The 19,267-nt window shown below is 37.3% G+C and overlaps 1 protein-coding gene across 1 annotated transcript in view; it reads left to right on the forward strand.

Moving 5' to 3' along the window:
• ENPP1 (ectonucleotide pyrophosphatase/phosphodiesterase 1) overlaps window positions 1-19,267 on the forward strand; it is a 59,454-nt gene that overhangs the window by 30,038 nt on the left and 10,149 nt on the right. Inside the window, exons 8-19 of the mRNA XM_085301847.1 lie at window positions 905-1,024; window positions 1,987-2,096; window positions 3,096-3,161; window positions 3,497-3,569; window positions 5,611-5,719; window positions 6,956-7,087; window positions 8,294-8,325; window positions 9,425-9,552; window positions 10,662-10,731; window positions 13,735-13,822; window positions 18,090-18,265; window positions 18,817-18,868. Of these exons, the coding sequence (XP_085157973.1) occupies window positions 905-1,024; window positions 1,987-2,096; window positions 3,096-3,161; window positions 3,497-3,569; window positions 5,611-5,719; window positions 6,956-7,087; window positions 8,294-8,325; window positions 9,425-9,552; window positions 10,662-10,731; window positions 13,735-13,822; window positions 18,090-18,265; window positions 18,817-18,868 (1,156 nt within the window). The remainder of the gene's footprint in view (window positions 1-904; window positions 1,025-1,986; window positions 2,097-3,095; window positions 3,162-3,496; window positions 3,570-5,610; window positions 5,720-6,955; window positions 7,088-8,293; window positions 8,326-9,424; window positions 9,553-10,661; window positions 10,732-13,734; window positions 13,823-18,089; window positions 18,266-18,816; window positions 18,869-19,267) is intronic.

Raw genomic sequence — 19,267 nt, forward strand, 5'->3', positions numbered from 1 at the left:
CAACACTGAATGTAGTGCTGGAGTCCCACAGATCCTTCTCAGTTYCTCAATGTGAAAACCTAAAATTTGAATAGATACTTGAGGATCAACATCTTTTGTTTTTTTTCCCAGTTTGTCAGGCTTTTGATAAGTAGGCAGGAGCACAAGTTCAGGAATGAGACTTTTACTTGAGTAATCCTCCTACTTGTCCTGTTTTTGAAGATGAAATTAGAAATGTTAACCATGCTCTAAAGCCATGTAGGAGTGTCCCTAAATGCAAAATAAACTTGTCTCAACTCCCCATTCTTGTGAAAATCAGCAGACTGTGGTGTTTAGCAGAGCCCCACAGAGAGTGTTGTTCGATCCTCTTACCTAAAAGAGTCAGTATGTCTGAAAGCACAGCTTGAATAGCTGGTGCCTCAGAGCACTTTTGTCACTGGTTATCAGTGGTATCCCCATCTAGATCTTTCATCTAGCTGATGTGCAATCCTCCTTTGAAATCCTTTGCCTGAACCCGAGTTTTTTGATTGCCTGATGAAGGTCTTACATGATTATTTGCTTAGTCATTGGTACTAAAGATGCAGTGAACGCACACACCGAAAGAGTGTCTGAGTTTGGTCCTAAAGAATACTGCTCAAATATTTTGTTATCTCACTGAGAAGCAGCTAGATATCTAGAGRTAGAGCAACACCACAAAATCTATTGCTCCAAACTGCAAATCAACTATATTTGTGTGAAGTTTGAGTCAGGATTGTAGTTTTTTAGTAACAATGACGTGTGAAAGTGTTAAACTTTTGATTTGACATAATGGTAAAGACTCATAGACAAATACGTCCAGTGAACAATTTATAACAAATGTCCATTTATCTAGCTAAAAGATCCTTTTTCTTTGTAATGTTGCAACAAGGTACACTCTCAATTACAGGGACTGTATCCTGAATCTCATGGTATAATTGATAACAAGATATATGACCCCAAAAGAAATGCATCTTTCACCCTTAAAAATGAAGAAAAGTTTAATCCACAGTGGTACCAAGGGCAACCTGTAAGTATTAATACACTACTGGGAGTGTTCAGTAACCTGTTGTTATGTTGTTAAATATCACTTGAATGCACAGTGATCTTGAAACAGTACAGGGGGTGCTTCTAAGTCAGCCAAGAATTATTACTCAGCATCATTAGGGATTGCCTTACTGGAGCTGCAAAATGATAGTGAAACTGACTTAAGGTAACTAACTAGATTTTTTGTTCTGTTTTGAGTATGAAGTGGTCTTGAAGTCATGAGGAAATCAACAAATGCATCAGTTTTAGTAGTAAGTAGTGAAGTAAATTTACTCTGCCTATGGTGCTGAGTCTAAAGATGCAGTTTTAGAAGAAAACCTCTCAGTTTAGAGATTTGCCATAGCACTGTGATTAGAGACTGCCATAAAAATGAAAGGCACAAGGGACTGAGTGGTAGCATGAAGAGTGAAAAGGGAATAGATGCAACTGTTTAGTAATATGGGGAGGACTGATTTTTAAGAGAGAAAAACACACAAGTGTAGTAGAAGGACTAGGCCACTGGGAAGAAAGTTACGTATGAGTCAGACAGGAAAACATGCTGAGAGCAGAAAACTCTGCAGAACCTGAGATCTTCAGTAAAATCAGAGATATTGACTAAATTGTTGCTCCTGTATTTCAGAGTATGTGGGGCATAGCTCTTCGGAGTTTTCCAACTCCTACTTGCACTGTTCTTGAAGTATTTCTGCTTCCCGGTACTCAGCCGTGGTTCTACTTCTGCATTATAATTCCTTTCTGTGGGAGCTAGTAATTTCTACTTCTGTCCTGGCTCCCCTATGCTATGGCCGTGGAAAGGATGTGAGAATTTGTAATACAAAATCAGGATGAATGGTATATTGTGACTGCAGCTAGTGATAATATGCAAGATGGAATGTCCTGTGTGTTCTGCATACGTTTTTAGTTTTAGTTCAACAAACTCCACCAATAATGATTGTTCTCCTCCTGCAGATTTGGCTCACAGCTATGTATCAAGGTCTAAAAGCGGGTACATTCTTCTGGCCTGGGTCAGATGTAGCAGTTAATGGAAGCTTTCCAAACCTATATGAAAAATACAATAGGTATGTAGGTTCTTCTGTCTTGAGTGGATATTTTGTTTTGAATTATATATTACAATGGGACAGATCCTAGAGAAGTGGTAAAACTTTCCCTGGATTCTTTGTCTAGTCATTTTATCGTTCTTCAGCAAACATTCCACAGGAAAGATGTGGAAAAACTTCTTTGAGAGTGGCTTTGTCGCTTTAAAACTTTTTTCTTTGTATTTATACAGATCTTTTATGAATGTGTTTAGAGTTATTCAATCCAAATCTCTTATAGTAAACAGATCAGGTCTTGACATGTCATATTGTCCATGAAAACTATTATTTTACTATTGACTCTGGTAATCTGCTCCAATGTCAAAATACTTTCCTTTCAGATTTTCAAAATACTTCACACTGGTAATTTTTCACTCAGTGGTTGCTCTTCAACATGATTAGAATTTTCTGCCTAATAAAAATACTATGTTAATCTGTTTTTCATCATTTATGTAATTATCCCAAATCTCTCCTGAGAAATCAAACTTCTAATTTCTAACTTCATATGATCAATCTCCCTTCTCTGACACCTTACCCTTATAGCATGGAAATCCTGATTATTGATTATCTTTTCTCTATCAAGTTGTACATGCTCACTGGAACTTGCAGTAGGTAGCTGATTGCTGTTACTGTTGATACAGATCCATATGCTTATTGTTGGTCTACTGCAGAAGTTAATGCGACAATCTTTTACCCAGTTTATGTGATATGAAATCTTATACTCAAATTGGGGGGGAAAAATCAAGAATCTTTCAGAAGTGAAAACCTACATTGTTTATGTGCCATTGCATCTTGAAATCAATGATTCTGTTAGAATGATGAAGAAAAGCAGTACTGAGAGCTTTATTCTAATTTCATTGCAGTCAATGGAGAGCATTGACTTAAGTGAGCTTTAGATCAGGCACTTAACTCTTGCATAACCACAGAAAATTAGCATAGATGGAATCTTGGAAACATGGTTGATCTTATATTTTTCTGATACAGCTCAATTTCATTTGAAGAAAGGGTGGTAACTGTTCTTCGCTGGCTGCAGTTACCTGAAAGTGAAAGGTAGGTATATAACTGTAAATGTAAGAGCCTCTTCCAGTAATATTGCAATGAAATATTTGCACTTATATAAACACTTTGTTTAAAGCGTAAATTGTATTTACAATACCTTGTTTATTTCTCTAACAATGTCAAAATATTACTTACTGCAAGCCTATTTCTATGACTGAAACCTATTTCTATGCCTATTTTTGTTTTTCTATTTTCCTTTAATGTACCTTTCTTCTGAATGATAGAGTTGTTTCCAATATTTGATTTCCATTGTTGAAATATTATCTCTTCAAACTATGTCTCAATGTGTATGTAAAATATTACATTTTTGGTACTGTTTGATATAGACCACACTTTTACACTCTGTATTTAGAAGAACCAGATTCCTCAGGCCATAAGTTCGGACCAGTAAGCAGTGGAGTAAGTAATGTTTTTGTTTTGTTCTCGTTTTGTTTTGATTTTTAATTTAAAGCTCTGTTCTGATTCTGTAAAAAAATTTTCATAAAACATCGTAGATAAATAACCAAGAACATGTTCATTGCGCATATAAGGAAGAGGTTTTGTGAATGGACAGTCAGTCCATAATTAACATCAAATGCAAGGCATGTAATGAACAGGCTATTTAGTAAGTCTAATTTTTACTTTCCTTGTTTCACTAACTAAAAGTGCAAAAGCATTTTTGAGCAGCCCTTGTATGCTATTTTAGCTATTTCTACCTGTTCTTTATGTTGATTTTTAAAATCAAACAAACAGTTTGCATGCTTTCGGGGGAGCAAAAACAGATTTTGATAGTGATAGTCTAATTTTTGTTGTACAGTGTTCTTACTGTAATTTGTTCCCATTCTCTGTGCAAAGATTAGATGAATATTGATCTTATCTACCAATTGTGAGATTTTATGCCTTCTCAGAAACAGACTGGTAAAAGAGAAGTTCATCCCTTCAGTCTATGATGTACCTTTTGTATAGGTCAGAAGTCACCAGTACTGGTCAGTGTTACTGTTTTCAAGAGTATTAAATATCCATTTATTTTTAGCAAACTAAAGCAAAAACATACCAAAGATAAAGCTTTCAGTAACTCCAGAACCTTGTAGAATCCTACTGTCCTGAACTGTGAGAGGTTTGGGGGCATCTGATTCCTCAGTGCTGCTGTAAACAGTGAAAGGCTCTTGCCAACTCCTCTTCAGATATGAACAGTTAACATTTTCTGTAAGAAACTGAAAGACAAATGTAATTCTGCAGTGAATTAGTAGACAACTAATTACAACTGCAGTGCAAGTAATATTTTTAAACTGATTATCATTTGCTTTGGTTAATAAATGGATCTGAAGTTCTGTATGTCAGAAATACTCAAAAATAAACATTCTATGGATTTGTAAATGGTCTTTTGAGGAGCGACTCTCGTTTCTATTCACACTGAGAAAAGTTATTTATATTGTAGTTCCATTCTTTTCAACTAAACGACTGAATTTAAAATATATATTTTTGTTTTGTTCAATTAGCACATATTGAAAAGTAGGTCCAATGGCTGTACTTGCACAGTTAAATAATAGAGGTCTAGGAAGTGAGCCTGAACACCGAATCCATGATCTTTAAAAATGCTAATTTGTTATCTATTTCTTTGGCTGTGTTGAGTCTTTTTAAACTAGCTCATTTCATGAGTAATTTGCAGCCATGGTTTCAGAGAGATTTCCATCCAGAGCCACTCCCAATTGAAGATCTGAGGAAGACTGCTGCAAGTTTGGCTTTATCTGTTCTGTACAGTCCTCCAGTACACTCCCATCAATGTTTGTGCTCTCAGACTGGTTATTAGTTGTGCTGTGATAATGCAACAGGCATCCTCAGTTTCATACTTCAAATATCGTTCGGTTGTAATGTCGTATCTGGTTGGTCATAACATCATTTTCAAATATTTTATACTTAAAGAATACATAAAAATGTGTACCTGTGTCTTAATACAGTGTGGAGCCCAGAGAAAATTGGAACTAAGAACAAAACAGTGTAGGTACAGCTAGTCTACCATAGATGGAGGTAGCCCTAAGCAGTGTAGATGCTAGCTTGTCTGCAGGCTCCCACTTTTATTTAGCCGTGTAGATTGAGTCTGTTGTCAGTAAATGCACAGCTAAAGGGTTCAGAACCTTGAGAAGTGAAAATGGTGAAAAAGCAGGATTGATAGGGTATTGAGAATGCTATATATCTCCTGTCCTCGCAGTTCTTCCAGTTAGTGTGTGCCATATGTAGTGTCTGTCACAGATTTCAGAGTTCCAGCATTGTTGGTCAAGTCCCCCGCTCTGTGCCTCACTTAGGTCAAGACTGCCTTCAACCTTGAATAGTCTACAGAAATAGATAATTTTTCAATGTTMGTATATACTGTTACATTTTAAAATCATTCACTTTTAGAATATGTATTTTCTTACATTAAAGTGATTTGCGATTACTTTACATCCCTTCTTTTGTCTGGCAGGTCATTTTGGCATTACAGAGAGTGGACAGTATAGTTGGCTTGCTGATGGATGGTCTCAAACAACTGAACTTGCATAAGTGCCTGAACATTATTTTTGTATCAGATCATGGTAAATATGGTTGTATAAAATATATCAAAATTTTGACTGGCTTTTTTATAGAGTAATATTCTAAGCTTATACTCATGTCTCTGGTAGTGTTAAGGAACCAGCAAATGACTATAAACTACATTTTATATTATCAAGATGTGTGTAGATGAGATCAGATTATTTTCAGAGGTAAAAAGAGAGGAAGTAGAGAATGTAATAGAGGGATTAAACACTTTCACATTTTATTCCAGATTCCTCCTGCCATCATTACCAGCTGATGAAATAAATAATACAAAAAGTGAAAGTGAATTGAGAACAATAGATTTCATTTTATTCTCTTAACTGAACTGTCACAGTGATGGTTTATGAATTACTGAAGAAATGAAAGTAAAAGCCACACTTTCTTTTCAATTATCACATCCCTTATCAATTATTACACAGCTGTGAATATAAAACTTCAATTTAATTCTGTAATAGTTTTTCTATATTTCTGTAATTATTTCTGTAATGAGCAATGAAAACATATGTATTTTACCAATCAAATTCTTGTTTTGATGGTTTTTTTTTTTTCCAAACAAAATGTAAGCACATTTCCACGTAGCACAAAATTGACTTGCAGAACTTACTGCCACTGGATGTAATCCAGGCCAAACATCTCTTCAGGTTTAAAAAATACTTAAGAAATTAATGGAGAATAAGTTTGTCAGTGACTATCAAATGTATACAGTTCAAATTCAACTTCCTGCTCTAGAAGTTTGACTCCTGGGAACTGATAAGGAATGTGTGTGTGTGTGGGAATCCATACCTGCCCTGCTGATAATGTATTTCTCCAGGCATCAGGCTAAATGGATCTTAGTCTTAGCCTTACTACTGTTCTTAAGTTTATGTAATTTCTTACCCTTCAGAGAAGAAGATACATCTATTCAACCCTGTCTAACACGCTACTGGGAGGTTGGACTAGATGATCTCCAGAGGTCCCTTCCAACCTTACTGAGTCTATTAATCTATTCATTTGAAGTATCTTTCTGAGCTGAAGAAATGTCTGATTGTGTGTATCTGTAATGTTTTTCTTCCATGCATATGAGTATTTTGGTCTCCTTGGATCAGATCTTGGGGCTTCTGATTTAAAAATAACAATAATAATAATAGGCAGAAATTACATTTCTACTTTCTGTAGAACTTAAGTTACATGTCTCCTCAACAAGACTACACTAGTACTTTCATTTTTTTTAAAATGAAATTTCTTTCCTTGTGCAGGAATGGAAGCAGGGAGCTGTAGAAAAACTGCATATTTAAACACCTATCTGGACAATGTTCAAGATTTCCTAATAGTACCTGGCCCTGCAGCTCGTTTAAGACCTAATAATGTTCCAGATGAGTATTTCTCTTGTATGTAGTTGCTAAACTAATTTTTGTTACTTAGCTATACACTTCTTTTGTTTTCTGAGAACAACTTAGGATCCACGTATTTGATTAGTGTATCTGAGTGAAGTTTAACAAGGCACAGTCTTGACTGTGATGAAGGGGGAAACACTGAGTAGTACAACTGTGCTTTTAAAGACCATTTGACTTTGCATGTTTGGAAATGCCCATACTTGATGGCTGCAACTCGATTTTTTTTTTTTTTTTTTTAAAGATCAATTCTAGACTTTGATTCATTATGCGTTGCCCCGTTTCAGGGGAACATACRATGTTGTTTACTTGTTTTCTAAATGTTGAATATAGCCTCTAAGTTTTTTAAAATTTCCTTTCTGTCTTAAGGGAGCTGGACAACAGAAATTTAAATTTGCCCTCAGTTGCTTTTAATACTGTTTACTTAACTGCTTGATGCTGCTCCARACAATTTTAAACAAACGTAGTTCCAGGTTCTCTTTGGAGAAACAAGATGAGGAAGCAGAAAATGAGTGTGTCTGTTACTACTTAAACATGCATTGTTTTCATGTAACCCTGTTTTGTAATACTGCATGTATCTGTGCAGGAATTAAGAAATTACCCTTGCAAGGAAACCAGTAGGTACTTAGTCAAGCACTGATTATCAGGCTCAGGGCAGGATAACTGTGTGAAATGTAATGGTCTGTGTTACACAAAATGTCAAACCAAATGATGTAATAGTGCCTTTTTGCTTGTGTCTAAGAATTTGTGAATCTTGGATAACTTGCATGTGGCTATCTTTCTAAGGATGCTTGCCAGATAAAAATATTTTTCTGATAGATCTATTTGTTTCTTTTGGTTTAGAAGTTTATTAGTAAGCGAGAGAAACTCGGCTTTTGATTAGCAAAGCCTTGGTGAATACTTACATTTCAAATTCTTTTTCAAACTGTAGCTAATATAGTGAAAACTTTTAAAGTTTTAAGTAAGTAGCCAAAGAAAGAGGAGACTCTAGAAGAGATTCTGAACTAAAATTTCATAAAAGCAATAGTGTGTCAGCTTGGTGATTGTTTTGCTCCACATAATTTTCATTCTAGAAAAATGATTTACTTAAGTTTAGAAATCATTTGCAACTAACTTAAATATTCCAATTATATAATATAATTTCATTTTACATGTGATTTTTTTTAAACTTAGGTGACTAATTCTTACATATGATTCTTCCAGTTAATTATGAAGGCATTGTCAGAAACCTCACGGTAAGTATTGTCTTATATGTTGTTCTAGCTTAATTTCTTCTGACACTTACAGGTATTTTATGGTGTAAGCTGTTTGCTAGGCCACTTAAATGATGTTACTTCTTTGGATCAATGACCTTCTAAGTGTAATACAGGAAAATGAAGAGGAGAAAAAAAAAAGGAAAGAAAAACTAACAGTAGTTGCATGTGAGAGAAAGGTCAAAGTTAACACTAATAAGATGTCACATCTTATCTGTGGTTGTGCATTAACTAATACTTTATTTTCATTTCTTTTCCCCAACGCTCAGCTAACACTATCATGTGTCATGTTGCACTTCAAAACAGAGAACTTGCGTATCTGTACCATACTGGCTTAGGGCCAAGGAAATGTAAAATGTAGCTCCATTTCCTGGACAAGCACAATATTTGCTTGCCTACACCTTTTTGATAAGCAGCTTTGAAAGAGAAGTTAGCTTAAGGAGTTTGCTTTTCTGCTGTACACCTGATCACTGTTCTCATCCCTGCATCACAGTCTATTATCCTGTCAGTTGTGCAGATACCACCATCAGTGAGAGCTACACAATTCTTATAAATTACTTCAAATTTCCACTATTACTGTTGAGGGTTGATTTTGTTTTGATTTTGGTTTTTTTTGTTGTTTAATGATTAATGAATCTTAGCAGGGGGGAGGGGAAAGTATGTTTGTCCTGGAGTGACCAGTCTAAAAGCCCTGTGTTCATGACTTTCTGTATTAAAGTTGTAACATTCTTACACAGGCTAGTCTCCTACCATTTGAATGTATCACATTGTTCTTCTCTAAGTGTAATACTTCATTAATTCTAAGCAATATCGTTAGGTTCTGTGCAATCATAATCTATAAAAAGAGTGAATGATGTCTGTAATCCAATATAATTATTCCTTTAATAACTGTTAAATTCAGAACTAGTCAGTTATTTAAATAATTCATACTTACATAAAGCACAGTATGACTCCAGATCTGTCCCGTTATCTTTAGTGAAAGTTGTTTTAAATTCTTAGCAGCTGAAGTGCTTTTTAAGATCTGTGCATGACRTAAGTTTGATTAAATGTTTGTTTTACATCTTTAATTTAAACATTTCAGTGCATAGACCCAAATCAGCCTTTCAAAGCATATATGAAGCAGTTTCTCCCAAAACGTTTTCATTTTGCCAATAACGACCGAATTGAACCGGTACATTTTTATTTAGACTCCCAGTGGCAACTTGCTAGGTAAGTTAACATTTTCAGTACTGATGATATGGCCAATAATTGTTTTCTCAAAACTTYTCTACTCCAAGTACTTGGAGTTCAGTGACAACTACTGAAGCCTGTTATTCTTGTTTTGACATAATGAAGGGACATTGCAAACAGAAATAATACACACTTTTCCCTACAGTTTGTGGGGAAGGATCTGTGAACAGCCAGTTCTAAATTTGGTTATGGATACACTCTTCTGAGTATGTGGGCAATGGCAGGTTTTGAGACACAAGTATCAGAAGGGCATATGTCAGGCCCTTCAGCACATTTTGGCATACTTTAGGAACTTTCAAAGTGAGTCATGAAAACYAAGCATGTATGTAAGTAGTCTACTTGACTCAGTCATGGAAGTGATCTACTAGCATACATTGAGCTTATGGAACATAATGTTGTCAGTAATTGCGTTACGAATTCTGATCAATGCACTTACAGCATATGCCATCACTCTGGCAGTTGTAACTTTGTACACCTCTGTGATCCCACAGGGCTAGAACAATAGTTCTTTTATCGCATAATAATTTCTTTCAGACCATGTATTGAATACATCCTATTGCACGTTTTCAGCACTGTACAAGTCATACAAATCTGGCTAGGTTATTAAAACTGTACACCTTTAAGAAAGAGGACATAATATATATCAGATGCTGGGTTATTTTAGATTGTAAGATGCTCAGCTGAATGCTCTGAATTACATTATAGTGTTTATTAAAAATAAAAAAGAAAAATTAATATATAATGAAGTTCTCTTACACAGATGGCAGTGAAGTGAAAAACTGTTATCCTGAGAGCAGGTTTTCCTAATCCTAAAATCCTGAGAAAAAACATTTTGTTCATATATCATCTGATACTTGATTTTAAACAAATCTAAGATGGGCACTTGAGAATTCCTCAGGGATAGCATCTGCTGTGAAAACTGTCCTTCTGTTTTAAACGCATTCTCTTCTGGAGCTTACAGACTTTGTTTCCTACAAATAAGCCCCTGGAAAGTTTTTAGACAAACAGACAATGCCTCATTGAATATATGTTATACTAATATGTTTTTTAACTTGTGATGAGTTATATAAACTGTGAATTTTCAATAGGAAACCACTTGAGATTAAATATTGCAAAGGTGGCTTCCATGGCTCAGACAATCGCTTCCCCAGTATGCAGGTGAGACTTGAAAGCTTCTATTATCTCTTACTTTTAACACACTTTTTTTAAGTGCTCTACTTGGGGATTGGGATTTTTGAGACCTGTGACGCTATGTAATTCCCTCTATTACTGTTGTTGTGATAGTGCGGGGTAACCCACACAGGAAAAAAATCCATTATGACAGGTGTTGGGCAAAAACCCAGCAGGACTTGTCCCAGAGATCTGACTGTGTAGGTGAGGGCATAAAGTCATGTCAAGCTGTTTCGTTTTTATGCTAGAAACAGGAACAAACAACTTAAGAATAGTTTTCAAATTCAGGACTTAGTATCACAGGAGAATTCAGGTTGAAGGACCTCAGGGGTTCTCTAGACTTAACCCCTGTCTCAAAGCGCAGTCAACTGTGGTTAAACCAGGTTGTTCAGGGTTTTATCCAATTTGGTCTGGAAAACCTCCAAGGATGGAGACTGCACAAGCTCTCTGGGCAGCCTGTTCAACTGTTTGACTGTTGTCATGGTGAAAAAAGGTGTTTCCTTATACCCAGTGTGAACCTCCTTTGTTTCAATTTATGCCCATTGTCTCTTAATCTCCCACCATGTAGCACTGTCAAGAGCCTGGCTCTGTCTTGGGGACTCCATCGTAGGTACTGAGGGAGCTGCTGTTAGGTCTCTCTGAAGCAGCCTCTTCTCTAGGCTGAGTAAGGCCTTCTCCCTCAGCGTCTCCTCACAGGGCAGGAGCTTCAGCCACCAACCATCTTGTCCCTATGCTGAATTTGTGATGAACTTGTTTATTGGTGTCTTTCTTATAGTAGGGATGCAGTATCTAGATGCGGTGTAACAAGTTCTTGAGTAGAGAAGGATAATCACTTCCTTTGACCTTTTGGCTGAGTTTCTGTTTATACAGCTCAGGAAGCAGCTGGCTGCCCTTGCTGCCAGGACACACTCCTGGCTCATGTCTGGCTTACTGTCTGCTAGGTCCCCTGGGCCCTTTCCAACAGAGCTGTTCCCTAGCCAGTCAGTCCCCTGGCTGCTAAAGGCTACTCTGTTCTTCATGACCAGGATGCCTAAGACAAGAAATAACAAGCTTAAGTTGCTGTTAAGACGAGTTAGCTTGATTACTAGAAAACACTTTTTAACCAATAAAGAGCAGAATAATTTGCCTTGGAAGGCTGTAGAACTTCCATACATGGATTCTCTTTCAGAAATAACAAAATTACTATTGATTCTGTCTCTTGCAAAGGTTGACTAAAGGAACTCCCAGCTTGGCAGTTCTACTATTTCATGATAAAATATGTAACACTGTTTTGAGATAGCCCTGTCCAATAGACAATCAGTCATTTTTAAAATAAGAGCAAAGTCCTCCAAATCCCCTCTTTAAGAGTAATGGGAAAGGATTATAGGATGTTAAACAAGGACTTGGGAAATATTAATTGAGAGCCTTTGTCAGGCCCATCCAATCCTGTATTCAAAAATTTATTTAAAATACATTTCATAGAAAGACATATGTAATATGTAGTCCAAGTAAAGCATGAATTATACTTTAAATTATACTTTAAAGGCCTTATTTTTTCCATTTCTTTTACAATTATGTAGTGTTTTTTTAGTTAATGAAAGCCTTTATTAAATAATTTTATTCACCTTTACAGACCTATTCTTCTCYCCCTTATACTACAATGTAAAATCTGGTGGTAACGCATTAAAAACAACAAGGCCACATGATGCCACTGGTTTAGTATATTCTCTCTATTAGTATATTCACTCTCTGTTTCACTCTTAAATTTTTTCAGTAGGTTGACTTTATGCCAGATTTGGAACTGTCAGTTCACAGCATTGCTGCTTGGTCTTAAACCAGGTTTAGTTTATCCTTCTGTGGCTAGCATTATACTAGCATAATTTTATACAGTGTAATTGGCTAATTCAACAGAAATGAGACAGTATGTCCCTGCCTCAAATTAACCCTGAAAAAATTATTAGCTTACAGATTTTGGTTGCAGTAGTTGTAGAATGACAGCTGCCTGCCTTATATTTAAATCTTAAAGTTATAGTTGAGTTTAGCCTTTACCGCACAGATAGGAAATTTGAGACAATAACATTGCTTGCAGAGACTTGAGATTTTACAAGGAAGATACTGTAGAATGCAAAGCATCCATTGCTCATTCAGTGTCTTTATACCACAGATGATTGTAATCTCTTTCACTAAATAAGGAAAGAAGCTGAGTATTTCAAGATAAGTTTAAAAAACATCGTCTTGGCAGCGGTTGAGTTGAAGTCATTGCTGCCCTTGCCTCCTTGCTCTTAAGTGAGCACAGATTCCTCCTGTATGCTAGTGCAAGCTTTTTTGTGGCTGCAGAGGAGCTGAATCAGATGAAAAAGAGCCATCAAAAAGAAAGTTTTTTGCGCTGGCTAAGTTCCTGGATTAAGTTCACTATATGGCTACACAATTGCTTGTGCCAGCACAGCTCAGGAAGTGACACAAGGAGAAGAATGAAGAGCTGCAAACCAGGGCTAGGAGCTGGGATTTGCAATGGCTTAAGCCATTTAAAGCATCAACCAAACCAACAAATGTTTATGCAGCCTCAGATTAAAAGCTTCCAAATTGTTTACAGGACAAGAAAATGATAGTTATTTTGGCTCAGCATTTTCTATTAAATCTCTTAAAGTGATTTAACGTTAAGAAAATTAATTAAAATTGTTCAAAGGCATGGAAGAGAGCAAGGAACTTCATAAATGATTGAAGTCAACTTTTTCATAAATGACTGAAGCCAACTTTTTAAAGGTGACAATGAGTCAGAATGAAGTTTCCTAATATTTATTTACTACTATTTTTCATACTATTATTTAATCTTTTTTAAATACCTATGATTAGATATTTTATTAGAAAAATACATTAAAATTTTTTTTAAGACAGACCTGCTTCTGACTTAATCCATGTTATGTTGCTAGAAAAAAATATTCTTGAAGTACAAGGATGTTTCCATTCTAACCTGTCTGAAAGAGTTCCACATTTTTTCTCTGTAAATCCTAGGCTATATTTATTGGCTTTGGACCAGGATTCAAGTTTCGTACTCAAGTTGATGCATTTGAAAATATTGAAGTCTATAATTTGATGTGTGGTAAGTGTAGTAGTCTTTCTTCAATAAAACATAATCTTTAGGGCATTATAAAATACTTTAAAATGAACATTTAAGTGTGTGTGGAAATTTGTCATTAAGGCTTACTGCTTATTTTCCCAAATAAAGTTGTTTGTATTTCTGAGGAAGATCCAACTTATAAAGGGCTAACAGATGACAGGGCTAGATACCTGTCACTCATGATATGTCTTTTCCATTGATTACTATTTATGTTGCGTGGTCCCTAGCTTTTCCAAGATTAACATCTTACTAGCCGTTACTAAAACTGACTACTTTATAATCTTTCTGTCATCAAGAGGGAGCCCTTTCTCTCTCATTTTGAACTAAAGGCTTAATTCAATATTAAATTAATCACTCAGATGACCTTATTTGGGCAGTGCAGTAAATAATAAGCACAGTAAGGAGTATAGGTTCAGCTGCTAGGCAGCTCATTTACAGAAATTCTGAATCGTGTGTCCCCCTCCCTCTGTTAATACATTTGATCAATTTCTTGTATGTTCTGTCATATTTTCATACTTGTTTTCTTTTCCTATGTTTTTAATTTTTAGTTACTTGATTTCTATAGACTTTTACATTTAAAAATTCTAGATTTTAATTAACATTTACTTGAGCCATTTAATAAACCTCCTCTCAAATTAATCATTGTCTGTGTCACTTGTTCAGTCATTGTATCTTTTAATACTAAATTTGGATGTTTCCTGGTCTATTTTCATTGTTTAATGCCACAGCTGTTTCAAATAGACTATTTTTTTTTGTCTGGACTGCAGGCATCTTACTTGCTAGTCTGTAGTCCCATGGCTTCAGTCTCATTCTAAAGCTCATTGTCTCTTCAGTTGCATAGCTGCAGTAGTCAAGTTTCCCGTTTCTCACAGTTACATGGGATCACAGTAGAATTCATAATTAATTTCTCTATCATGCAGTCTGCTGTGTACCTGATACTTACTGACAGCACTCTCCTCATTCAAATTTTATCAGATAAATATTTCTTGCTTTTTATGTCACAGTACAGTCCACTGCCTAGAGATAAGAGTTTTCTCTCTGCAAATTGGATACCTTGCTGCTCTCCTTTACTTTCCATTCAAATACGATTTCCATTTCTCTCTATTCCTTTGACCCTTTTCCTTCTTCCTGTATTTCATGGTTTTCAAAAAGCYTATCATGTAGTTCTGTCACTTCCTGATTTCATTTATTCTTCTTGAAGGCTTCACCTGTTTTCCATTATTTCCTGCATCCTTCTCTCTCTTGCCAGGGTCCATACTTGCTCTAATACCTGCTTCTATGAGAGACAGTATATTACCAAAAGATCTGATCCAGAAAGCACTTAATGGGAACACTGAATTTTTTTGAGATCATTTGCAATTTTCAGTTACTCTGTGTTTAAACGTAATGTATTTAAATTCTTTGCTGGAATGGGAAACAAAGGCCATTGCCAAGAAGCCTGTGTCTCACACCCCTGTATGCTTTGCTGTTTTCTCCTGTCATGGTTGATTTCCTTGAACTGTCTCTCATTCTACCCTGTTCCATCCTGTATATACTGCATAGGAGGGGTAGAGTCCTCACTGGTATCTTGGTGCAGTAAGTTCAGTGGCAGGTCAGATATTTCAAGTGCAGTCACAGAAGTCTAGATTTTCTCCACTGTGTATGGAAAGAGTTGAAGAATATAGTGTGCAAAAGCCAGCACATTAACCATCTGATAGAAAACAGTCAGGTGAGGCCACTTACTAAACCTTTTCCTTTCCTAGGGCTTGGGTGCCTTCTTATGGACTGTGGGAAGGTACCTTCTTTCACATGTCATTTGGGACCCTTGGATCCTAAGGGACAGGCTACTTGGGAGAATTATGAGAATGCTGTCAAGAGTATGTAGAGATGTGATGAGGAAGGCTAAGGCCCATTTGGAATTAAGTCTGGCAAGGGATGTTAAGGACAACAAGTAGGGATTCTTCAAATACATCAGTAGCAAGAGGAAGACTGTGGAAAATGTGGGCCCGCTACTGAATGAGGCAGGGGCCCTGGTGACAAGGGATACAAAGAAGGCAGAGTTACTGGATGCCTCCTTTGCCTCAGTCTTTACTGCTAAGGGCGGCCCACAGGAATCTCAGAGCCTGGAGACAAGGGAGTACCTTGTGTACCTTGACTTCAGCAAGGCTTTTGACACTGTCTCCTATAACATCCTCCTAGATAAGCTCAGGAAGTGTGGGTTAGATGAGTGGACAGTGAGGTGGATTGAGAGCTGGCTGAGTGGCAGAGCTCAGAGGGTTGTCATCAGTGGCGTGGGAGTCTAGTTGGAGGCCTGTGTCTAGTAGTGTCCCCCAGGGCTCAGTACTGGGTCCCATCCTGTTCAACTTCTTCATCGATGACCTGGATGAGTGGACAGAGTGCCTCCTCAGCAAGCTTGCTGATGATGCCAAGCTGGGAGGAGTGGCCGATACAGCTGAGGGCTGTGCTGCCGTTCAGAGGGACCAGGACAGGCTAGCAAGTTGGGGGGGATAGGAACCTCCTGAGGTTCAACAGAGGCAAGAGGTTGAGGACAGAGGCAAGAGGCAAGAACCCTAGGTTCTGCACCTAGGGTTGAATAACCCCATGCAGCAGTACAAGCCGGGGGCTGACCTGCTGGAGAGCAGCTCTGCAGAGAAGGACCTGGGAGTGCTGGTGGATGACAAGTTGACCATGAGCCAGCAATGTGCCCTTGTGGCCAGGAAGGTCTCCTGGGGTGCATTGGGAAGAGTGTTGCCAGCAGGTGGAGGGAGGTGATCCTRCCCCTCTACTCAGCCCTGGGGAGGCCTCATCTGAAGTCCTGCATCCAGTTCTGGGCTCCCCAGTCCATGAGAGACATGGAGGTACTGGAGAGAGTCCAGCGTAGGGCTACAAAGATGATCAGAGAGCTGGAGCATCTGCCCTATGAGGAACGGCTGTGAGAGCTGGGCCTCTTCAGCCTGGGGAAGAGAAGACTTGGGGGGAGGATGGGAATCCTATCAATGTCTATAATTACCTTTAAGGAAGGGTGCCAAGGGGACAGAGCCAAGCTCCTTTCAGTTGTCCCAYGTGATAGGACAAGAGGCAATGGGCAGAAATTGAAGCACAGGAAGTTCCGTCTCACTATGAGGGGGAATTTCTTCACTGTGAGAGTGACGGAGCCCTGGCACAGGTTGCCCGGAGAGGTTGTGGAGTCTCCTTCTCTGGAGATCTTCAAGGCCCGCCTGGATGCAACCCTGTCTAACATGCTGTAGGTGACCCTGCTGAGCAGGGAAGTCAGACTAGATGATCTCCAGAGGGGCCTTCTAACCTTACTGATTCTATGATGATTCTATGATTAGAAATCTTGTCATCTTCTCAAAGCAAAAACAGCTTCAGCTGGTGGGAATGACATGAACATACCTGAGTGTCACAGTGCAGAAAAAAGTGTGTGCTGTTCAGACACAGAAAARGGAAAGTTGATTTCTGAACTCTTGTGCTCTAGATGAGTGATCTGTCCATCAAGCTTTTCGATAAAAATGTGTTTCATTAGCTGCTGTATTTTGAAAACATTTTATTTCATAAAATTAGTATGAATATGAGTGGAGGAACAACTCCATGAATCCTAGTCAGGATTAAGCATGAGATAGGACTTGATCTGTTTAGCATCATGAAAACATCTAAAATGCAGCTCTTTAGTTGTTTGAATAAAATTCATGTCAGAGATTTAACTTTTGTGAGATACAGATGAAATAGAGGTACAGATTTGTGAGTTAATTGTTAGATCATGCTTGTGGATTTTGATGCTTAACAATTCCAACCTAAATAACAAGTAGAACCTATGTCCTACCTCTTACAGCTTTACTCTGTAGTGATAATTATTAACTGAGGCTTATTTATTAACTTCCAGATAATTAAAAAAACGACCCCCCTCAAAACTTAATTGTTTCCTAGCCATCAGATTCGTGTGCCTGAGATTCACTTTCTATCCACTACTGCAAATTCAGATGCTACAAGTTCATTTCCTGTTAGATGTTAGCCTCTTGCATTTTTTTCCTGCTTGTTCTGTCCTTCCTTACAAGTAGTAATTACCATCCTGAGCCCTAACTAAGAACATATGTGCTTCCTATTCAGAGGGTTATATTACTTTCTCTTTTGGCTGATATTAATAGCAGGCAATGCAACATTATTGACTCACTCGTACCTGTAGCAATCCATAATTGTAATCACAGTTTTGATTGTAATTCAGCAGTGTGGCCTTTTTCATCTTGTTAATGTTTTTTGAATTCTTTCATAGATTTGCTTGATCTGAAACCAGCCCCAAACAATGGAACCCATGGACGCCTAAACCATCTTTTAAGGAACCCTGTTTACACCCCCCACCACCCCAAAGAAATAAGCCATCCTTCTGAATGCTCAGCTGTGGGGCAAAAAATGTTTTCAGTGAGCGTTGGCTGCTCCTGTAAGACTGCTGTAAGTACTGGAATGATTGAAGTATGGAGCCAGGGGTCTGTGTTGTATTCAAACAATGAAACTGTGGATTCCCTAGTGTTTGTTTACCCTGCAACTCTCCTGTAATGGTTCTGATCTACTACTAATTGGTATCAAAATCAGATCTTTGCATGGATTACTGGGGGCTAGTTGCATTTGTGTATTCTTTTTTGTCTTTTGCTCATGCAAAGTCATGTCCAGCTCTGAAGAGTCTGGAAAATGCTCTAGAAACCAACTTTTGGGGGGAAGGTATTAAGTTCTTGCTTTCTTTGCTTAATTACTTGGAAATTTCCCTTCTGTGARTATGTTGTGTGTTTGGGCTGTGATATTCAAGATTGTAGATTTGTCTGTGACAAAAAYTTGTCCATGGCTCATCTACAGTAGACATCAGTGATAGTTCCATGTAGGGATAACTTGCAAGACAGACATGTTACATTTGTTACTTTACTGTAAGCATAATAATGGCTGGTAATGTGCTTTATAAAAGATGTAGTAGAATCTCAGGGTGTTTTTTTTTTCTTTCATAATTATAGAGCTTACCAGTACAGGATTTTCATCAACGTTTAAATCTCAATGCAACAGAAGGTAAGAATTTTAGATARTAAAAGAAAATGATAACAAAAATAAAAGAATGATTAAGATGTTTGATGTATAAACTTCTCAGCATCTCAAGTATGTGAGTAAAAGTTTCTTTAAGCCATTCCGTAAAACTGTAGCTCTAGTATATATTAGTGGTTCAGATACAATCCTATGGAGCTGTTTGTTTTAAAACAGATGTTTGTCTTTGTGCATGTATATTTGTCACGTGTTATCTGATACATTTGAATTTTCTAGCAGTAAGTGATGAGCATTCCAGCATGGGAATCAAAAGTGGTATATGTCAAAGTATCTGATGAGAAACCCCTGGCAGCATACTTTTATTGAAGCATAAAGAGTATTTTACATGGTCTGGCAGTGAAGATCTGAAGTTGTTGCTTGTTTTAC

This window comes from Rhea americana, unplaced genomic scaffold (assembly GCF_003343005.1).
Source record: "Rhea americana isolate MKP2758 unplaced genomic scaffold, rheAme1 scaffold_180, whole genome shotgun sequence".
NCBI lineage: Eukaryota > Metazoa > Chordata > Aves > Rheiformes > Rheidae > Rhea > Rhea americana.